The following is a 9,295-nucleotide window of genomic DNA, read 5'->3' as shown; positions in this document are numbered from 1 at the left end:
GCCACACTCAATCTCCAGACTATGAAGATAAAGTTGGGAAGGATCCTGTAAGAATCCCTGGAGCACAGAAAGCCTTTGCAGTGCCCTTTAATGTTTCTGGCCTGCACATTCCATCCATTCTTGACCGTTCGCCATGTTGGCTATGGCTGATGGAAGTTGTAGTCCATTAACAGCTGGAAGGCACCCTCCTTGGTATCTGCTGCTGTTCAACATAGATAACAGTGGGTGGGTGGACAAGTGTCCTGGCTTAACAAAAGGGCAACTTCCTATGGCTTTTTCTGCTGCTGTGGGATACAGCAATAAAAAAGATGGGGCTAATTTAAGGAGGGAAACAATGGCTGTAATCTGAATTTGCCATTCAGTTGCTTCTCACAGTTCTCCCTCCCTTCCCAAGCAAAACTTTTGAGTTTAAAATCACTTCGGAACTTGTGAGTTTGTGAAGCATTCATGCATTGCTCTTTTAGCAAGGTCTTCAATTAGACAAATAAGGCTCTGCCCCCTTTAAGCATTTTCTAATTTTTTTAAAAGCAAAGGCTTCCTGCTCTGGCTTTTTGCCTTGAGGTACCATAGAAAGTCTGAAGGCTGCCTCGTACACAAATCCAGCCGGTCTGATCAATATGGAAGTAGGTGTGAAAGTTGGAAATTCCCAGAAGTGTTGAAAGAGATGCCTCTGCAAATGGGTTAGTTGAAGGAAGTTTTTTTAAAAATAACAAAAAAAAACACTTAGGAAAGTTTTGTTTTAAATTTGATTTGGTCAACAATATGCTTTGCTGCATATCCAATTATCATTACAGAATTGAACTGAAACAAATATACTAAGTTAGGATATGGTGAATAAAAATAGGTGGAATGTTAAAACAAACCTTTTATTTTGTGTATTTAGTATAGCAATACTTCCTTTCTGGACAGTCAGGTTTACAGTATCATGCCATTGGTTAACAGCACTTTTACTCTTTCCTATCCTGCACTTCTATAATTTATCTCTCTCCCCCCCCCCCTTTCCTTTACATCAGAAATAGGAAAGTTGTGACTGTCCAGAAGATGATGAACTCCAAACTCCACTTAGCCCCAGCCAGTCTGGCCAATCCTTGGTAACAATGGGTGTTGCATTCAAACATAGGGAGGCTGCTGTTCTGCACCCCCTTTTTACACTGATCCTCTTGCTCTCTTATTTGCACTCCAAAACAAGACGCTCAGTGCCTTTTTGCCCTGCTAGTAAGTTCATCTCAATTAAAGGGGCTTCCCCTGAAGCGATGGAGGAAAACCTCAATAGACATTTGAATGTATGTTGACTTTATTTTCCTCCACAGTTCATGGCCTTATGAATAAAAACCAGGGTGGAGAGACTGCAAGAGGAAGTGAGGATTAGATTGCCATGCTTGGCGCATACACAAATCAGTACAGCTTCTGCGAAACCCTGGTAAGTTGGAGCAGGGCTTGTAGTATACTTCAGCATCAGCTGGTGTGCAGAATTTGGACACACGAGCCAGTTCCCAAGCAGAACTGAAGAGTCAACTCTCCAGCCATCAGCTTATCTTGCTTTCTGCAGCCCTTTCTACCTGCTCTCATGCCTGATGTTACATATGACATCAGAGCTTTTAGAAAAATAAATGTGGTATCCTGAAAAAAATGAGTATACATTTAGCTTAAGGTGTCTGGAAAATTGTTTCCACTGTGAATAAAAGTGTATAACTGAACTGAAATAGTTTACCTTCCTTGGAAGACTTTTCATTTGAAGTTTTTAAGCAGAGGATCACGCCTTCTGACTTCCTGTATTACAATATGAAAGCATACAAGCTCCATTTATTTCAGCAAGATTGGGTTAGGGAAAAGTGACTGTAAGATCAATTCCATGATATCAAAGGTATATAAAGTTAAAGTGTCAGCCAAAACATTTAAGACTTTGACTACATGCTTGTAGGAAGCCTCTGCTGCTTTCGACGATTTCCTGTTTCTCTGAACTCTTCCCTTTGCTTCAAATATTCAGCCTTGCATTCTTCATAAAACGCTGGATCATTGTAGCTAGAAGACAGGCAAAATGCGTTCATTAGGTCTAACAATTTCTCTACTCGATTTTAGTTACTAAACTACTTAAATACATGTGGGAAATGGTGCAGGGAAAGCAACAACAGCGATACTGATTCTGTGGTAGGTATTCTATGTGAGTGTGCAACCATAGCTGGTGTTTACTTCTTGCTCATTTTTAAGAGAAGGCAACTCATCAGCCTGCTGTTGCAGAGATGTGTGAAATGTGTGTAGGAGACTGCATTGATACCTACACCCCACAACTACAAATTGATAGTTCTTGTTGAATTGCCTGCAAGTGTGTGTGTGTGTGTGTGTGTGAGAGAGAGAGAGAGAGAGAGAGAGAGAAATCACATTCCTTCTAATACTTAGCAGTTCGACCTTCTCTTTTCATCTTGCTACAAATGATGGGGGAGGGGTGTAGAATGCAATATATGGTCCAAACTCATACAAAAAGAGGAGTAAGAGAGAAAAAATAGTACTGCCTTGTTAATTCTAGGGTCTGTGCACTTGCAAAATGGAACTTCAGATTCTCCACCTTGCAACCCTCCATTACACCCTCAATCTTCCCCAGAGGGTTAGGCATGTGTAGGTGGGGGGGGGGAGATGAAGGTGCTGTTAGGAACTACGGCTCGCACAACATTGGATTTAACCCTGTGTCCCCTTAACAAAACAGGCAACCTCAGAGCAGAAGGCTGCATTTCACAATAGCTGCTTTGTTCTTAAAAATGACTAGAAACTTACAGCAGGAAGCCTCCATCACTTTCTAAGCAAGTCTCTCTGACTGTTGTAAGTGGCAGTTCTCACATGGCCAGGAAGTTCCTCCGAATGTTTAGTCAAAAAACCCTTTCTTGTAATGTGAACCCATTGGTTCAGTTCCTACACCCTGAAGCAACGTTCATTTGCATCCTACGTTGCATCCCTTCAAATATCTGAAAATGGTTGTCATATCACCTCTTAATCATCTCTTCTCCAGCCTAAACTGTTCATCATAGGACTGGGTCTTCAAGCTTTTTAATGGGACAGAAGATACAATGATATAACCTAGGTAGATGCCTTATCAAGTAAGTGAACCTGAAGGGTAAGCCCATACAAGTTATACTCAGGGCATGTTTTTTTTAAGTACTCAGTAGTATAGAGTAACATTATTTTTTTTTTTTGCTTGCCATGGCAGCCACTTTGTGCTGGCACACCTGACACTTAATGTAAGAGTACTTACATCTCATTTGTTACAAAAAAAGAGCACTAGCTATGCTAGTATAGATACATGTAGATTTTGTATCATATACTACCTATTGAGACTAAGATGATCTAGCTTGTCAGCTTTTAGAGACCACTTTATTTTTAGTCCTCTTCTAAATTAGCTCACTCAAACCACACACACACACACATAGCAAGAGGTATTAGATTACTCTTCCTTTAATTTATTGCTTGGTGTGGACTTAGCTCCATGCATTGTACTTACTAGCCAGTGACGCATTCTTTCAGGGCTGCATTTTCTTCTCTGCATTTTACCACCATCAGAATGCCTGAATCCTGGCAACATTTGGTGAAGGCTGAAACAAAATTTGGGACAACTGGGGTTATACTGAATAACATGTCAAGTGTAAATAGGTTGTGACCCTTGCTCTTGATCAGTAGTCTAATACAACTTCACTGCAGCAAAGTACACATTCAGCACAGTAGTGTACTTAAGTTTCTGAAAAATGACAGAGGTCTATCATACAACTGTCACCCCGAACGTGTGGAATGTCACTTGTTTGAAAACTGCTTTGTGCACTAAAGCAGAACACTCCAGTGGTACCTCTTCAATAGCGGTAATACTGTAGAGTGTTTTTGCGCTATTGACTGGTCACAGTATTAGAGACAGTATTGGACTACAGGGATGTTGGCTTGATTTAGGAATAAAGTTTTACATCAGAGGCGATAAACCTGTGACCCTTCAGATGTTGGAAGTCCAACTTCCACCCGCCCCTGTCAGTATGTCCAATGGTGAGGGATGAAGGGAGAATCTGATGATAATGCCTATCCCCAGTGTATTCAAGAAAAATATTGAATACCATCTCCTCCTTCACTACTACACATATTACATAACATTTTGCCCAATGGGCAACCAATTTACGTGCAGGAAGATTTAGATAATTTTCAAACAAGCAGTTTTGCCAATGCACAATCTCAAGGACTGTTCCACAGTACAGCATGTAGAAGTGTTTACAACAACAACACCCACCCCACCTTCATTTGCTAGTAAATTACTCTTCTCCATCTTTGCACCGTGAGCTTTACCAATTTAACTGTTACAACGAACTTGCTCCTATTACCAAGAGATGTAATATTCCATACAAAATGGACTAAACTTGCATGTCCCAAAATAGTTCAAGAAAACAAAACAAAACAAAGCAAAACAAAAAGCAACATTTATATTGGGGCCGAAACAAAGCAGTACATATTGCCCCAATAAACCAGCTGTTCTATGTCAAATGGGTTTGGTATACAATCTTCCTTAGTCTGGATGAATAATAAACACAGTGTAGGCTATACATGCACACAGCCTGACCTTTTGATTGTGCTAGCTTCTCCTAGGGTAGTAGTAGAAGAGGGCTTGAAAGGGGCTAGCTGTTGACATTTTAAAACCCTGTGCACAGTATTGTAATACCCTGCCATCACCCTAAGCTTACTAAACAAGGTTTCCGCTCTTTATCTATTCCCCTTCCTGTACAACTTTAAGTCCTTAATAGAGCATATAGGGAAAACTCCAAAGTTCTTCTAACCTTTCCCAGGAAGCTCAGCCAGATATTGCCTGCCACATAGTCTCACTAAATAATATCACTTTTCCATGCTGAGGTAGGAAAGCAGCCAAACTGTGCTCATGAGGTATTTCATCTTCCAGCAGTAGCTGCAGGTCTCAAGGCTGCCTGGTGATCAACCCCTGGTGCTGCTCAGCTTCGAATGACTAGCAACTCTGCCGTCACTACATTGGTGCACTGAAAACATATGGACGTAAGAAGAGTCCTGCTGCAGAAGACCAATGGCCCACCCGGTCCAGTGTCCTGTTCTCACAGTGACTAACCAATGCCCATGGGAAGCCCACAAGTGCAGGAGCACAAGGGGAGGAGAGAAGGGCCCCACTGTTCTGATGGTGTGGGTTTTTTAAAGGCAGTTTTATCGGTATTCTCCAAATGCATCAAATTATTCCAGCCGTTAAAATTTGCATTGGGAAGCTGTCCAAGTTACTGATAATGCCTGATTGTATTAGTTGAGAATAAAACAAGCCTTCGCGGAGAAGTATTTTCTCACTTGGTGACCGCTCTGATCTTCAAGCTTAGCCACTCCTGGCCTGCTGCCTTGAGCTTCTTGTAAGGTCTTTCTCACTTGTTTAGCAACAAGGTTGTAATTAGGCTCCCCCCCACCCCCGCGCTTCGCACTGTGTAACAAATTAACACTGCTCATACTTGGGAGTGATCTTCAATACTACTAAACTATTTATGAAACAGTATTTATTCTGTAACAAATTCAGGAGGTGAAACCCTTCTCCTTTTCATACTGCTTTCAACAAGTCAGGGCCCGTGTGATAACACAGCTAGACTTTGATTAGCATTTTGCACCGCTGATTCCGATGGACCACTTCACGCAAGCCTGTTTTCTTTTGCAGATACAACCTCCGTGTCTGAAAGCCCATTGTGTCTCATGACGTGCGATAAACACACACATGTATTTTGCCATATGCAAAATCCAGAAGGTGACCAGCTCTCGTATGGTTGTCACCCAGGACTTCTGGCGTGCAAAAAAGCACTCCTGGCATCTTCTATGAAGCCAGAAGTGCTCAGATGGCAAGAGTGCTATTATTTATCCTCTAGGAAATTCCTGAAAAAGGAACTCCAAAATATTCTGTCTCCTAGCAGGCTTGCAATAGTTCTGATCAGTGTTGAATCCGGAATATAAATGAGAGCTCTGATGTTTAAGGGGATAGTTTAAATAAAGAGCACTTCTGATCAATGAAAACTGTTAACCTGCTTAATTGGGTTAAAAAGATCTATTTTAAAAAAATACATGTCTGCATAAACACTGAAAATGGCAAGCACCGAGTTACAGGACATTTCTCTCACACACATAGTAAGGCAGGCATCAGAAACTTGTGGACCTTTAGATGTCATTGAACTCCCAAGTCCTCCATTAGCCCCAGATAGCATGACCAATGGTAAGGGATTAATATCAAGAAGTAGTCCAACATCATTCGGCGAGGGGGATCCTACAATAAGGAATGCCTCTAAGATGTGATATATTGCTTAATCAAAATATCTCTAAGTGGCTTACATAATAAGATCGTGCCTGCTACGATCATATGCAGATCATCCGAAGAAAAAAAAATAAAGGATGCTTTTTTCTACAGTACTGTTGTTTTTATGTATATGCAAATTCAACTGATGAATGAATGAGTTGATGAATGAATGAGTTAATAAACTCAGGCTGCTATGCTATATATGCTTTAGCTGGTTGTAAACCCCATTCAATGTAGTAGGTCTTACTTTGGAGTAAACAGATTTGGGATTGCATTGTCAAAAGTAAAATGCATTTTCTTCAGTGACAATCCTGTGTGCTCTGCATTTAGACATGTCAGAGTTCTGTGCTGGTAACCAAAAGCAAGACCAAGGATTCTAGTAACCTAAAAACGTTGAAGCCCTCCATTTCACATCTGGCTCTTAAAATATAATGTGTATCCTAGATATACAGTGTTTCTCTCATTTCATATAAACACAGTGGATATAATAAGCTGTAAAAAATGTTGATGGGATTCTCGAGCTTAACATTTGGTCTAGAGAGCAATTGGATTTCTGCTTTCCCACTGGCAGTGGCCAGCTTTTCTTCTTCCTTTTGCAATCATTCTCCCTGAAAGCTGTGAAGTAAAATACACCCACATGCACACCAAATAAAATAAAAGCCGAAGACAACAGGAGGTCCCTCTCACTTGTTAGCTCACCAGCTTCAGTTGGTTAAAGGTGTGATGTCCTAGTGAACGGAGCCTGAACTGCTACGGAGAGCACACCCCAGCTTCTGAGCAGCCCTGCCTGAGCTACACACAGCCGCGGCCACGCACACAGGAAGCATCATTACAAAGTGATAAAACTGCTTCCAGCTATATGGTTTTAATGTTGTTAATGCTAACTAAAAAGGAAAAGAAATGGGGAGGGAGAGCAGGCACGGGGATATAAGAATCCTACTATGCGAATGTATCGCACTGCTTAATTGCTGGCTTCTGTATCCCAAACCCTTTTAAATCCCGCAAATACTGGCGGGGGGGGCGGGGGGGTTAAAAAGCTACAAAAGACTAGCTACACAAATGTTAACTAGATTCAAGTCCAAAAGCGCTGCACCTCTCACTTTTATTAACCGATTTTGAAGCTTCTTTTCTCCGTGCAGAAAATTCAGAACAGCTAAAACTGAAATCCACTTTGGGGGAGGGGGGATAAAATGGATTCATAAATCAAACAGAAAGCTAGGTGTATACAACTCCCAAATATTAAAATTAAGTTCCAGGAAATCAACCCCCTACTCCCTGTTCAGCTTTACTTATTTCCTATGTTGTCAATAGAAAGCTCATCAACTTGGAGGACAGACCAAAGATGAATATTGCGTTCCCCATGTTTTCACAGTATTTTCCACAAGCTACCAATTGAGATAATAACTGGAGGCCACTACCCTTTTCACAATCAGGCGGCAATCTGCTGACATATACTGCATGCTGAGTGAGGAACAGTTGGCCTTTCAAGTCTAGTCTCGCACTGCAAGAAAAGGAGGGACGAGGCTATCCAATAATCCATAAACCATCGTTTGTATTTTTGAGCCTACTCTTAAAGAAACAACAACCCACAAGGTGTGTAACAAAATAATGAAACTTAGCTTCCTGTGGTTTTATTTTTGTTTTTTAAGTTACCATATAGCAGATGTGGAAAAACATGCAGCTTCTGTATGGCTGCACGTTTATGTGGCTTATCGGTTTAGAAATGTTGTTTCTCATTTAAAAAAACAAAACAAATTGCTTTTCCAGCCTTCATGGGTATAGAGCTATGTTTAGAAGCATAAAGTGGTACCTCGGGCTGCATACGCTTCAGGTTACATACGCTTCAGGTTACAGACTCCGCTAACCCAGAAATATTACCTCGGGTTAAGAACTTTGCTTCAGGATGAGAACAGAAATTGTGCTCCGGCGGTGCGGCAGCAGCTGGAGGCCCCATTAGCTAAAGTGGTGCTTCAGGTTAAGAATAGTTTCAGATTAAGAACAGACCCCCAGAACGAATTAAGTACTTAACCCGAGGTACCACTGTAGTACCAAAACAGAAGAAAAAAAAGCTACATTCATGTGTTATTTTTATTTATTAACATCATTTATTTATTTATTTATTCTTATTTATTAAGTTTGCATACTGTAACACTTATTTTATGTGAACCTAGGAATCTTTAGTTTTGAATGTACATATGCCTGCCCCACCAAGTAATCTGGTTAATTCTACTGTTTGAATCATTTTGAGCTTCCATAGCAACTAGTCAGTCACTTACTGAAGTAAATTATAGAATCATAGAGTTGGAAGGAGCCCTGAGGGACATCTATTGCAGCCCCCTGCGTGACAGGATTTTAACTAGATCATACATGACAACCTCTGCTTAAAAATCTCCAAGGAGAGTCCATTACCTCTCATGAAAGTCTGTTACACCACTGAATACAGTGATACCTCTGGATGCGAGCAGGATCCGTTCCAGAGCCCCGTTCGCATCCTGACTAGAACGTAAGACACGACCACGCGTCTGCGCGTGTCACGTTTTGCTGCTTCCACGCATGCGTGTGATGTCATTTTGAGCGTCTGCGCATGCGGCAAAACCCGGAAGTAACGCGCTCTGTTACTTCCAGGTCGCCGCGGAGCGTAACTTGAAAACGCTCAACCTGAAGCACATTTAACCCAAGGTATGACTGTAGTTCTCACTGTAAGAAAGTTCTTCCTGATGTTTAGTCAGAATCTCTTGTAGCTTGAAGCCATTGCTTCATGCCCTGGCCTTCACAGCAGGAGCAATCAGGCTTGCTCCATCTTCCATGTGACAGCCCTTTAGATATTTGAAGATGGCACTGTGTATATATAGCAATGAATGTGCTTTAATAGAGCTATACTATTTGCCCTCACAGAGACCCATCCACCCTGCAAAGGTAAGTCACTAAAGGTAGCATTCCCTGTTTTACAGCTACTGAGCCAATTCAGCAGGCGTGTGTGGCTTGACCAAA

General features: G+C 41.4%; 1 protein-coding gene across 2 annotated transcripts in view; it reads right to left on the bottom strand.

Annotated features, from left to right (window-relative positions):
* Positions 1 to 852: 852 nt before the first annotated feature.
* Positions 853 to 9,295, bottom strand: part of CMC1 (C-X9-C motif containing 1) — a 44,229-nt gene continuing 35,786 nt past the window's right edge. For both annotated transcript variants that reach the window (XM_079947494.1, XM_079947495.1), the window contains 2 exons: positions 3,491 to 3,581; positions 853 to 2,022 (listed from right to left, as the gene is read on the bottom strand). In XM_079947494.1, coding sequence (XP_079803620.1) covers positions 1,908 to 2,022; positions 3,491 to 3,581 — 206 coding nt within the window. In that variant the 3' untranslated portion in view covers positions 853 to 1,907. The remainder of the gene's footprint in view (positions 2,023 to 3,490; positions 3,582 to 9,295) is intronic.

Source organism: Podarcis cretensis, assembly GCF_951804945.1.
Source record: "Podarcis cretensis genome assembly, chromosome: 12".
NCBI classification, from domain to species: domain Eukaryota; kingdom Metazoa; phylum Chordata; class Lepidosauria; order Squamata; family Lacertidae; genus Podarcis; species Podarcis cretensis.
Note: the sequence above shows the minus strand (reverse complement) of the source record. Positions and strands in the feature narration are given on the sequence as shown.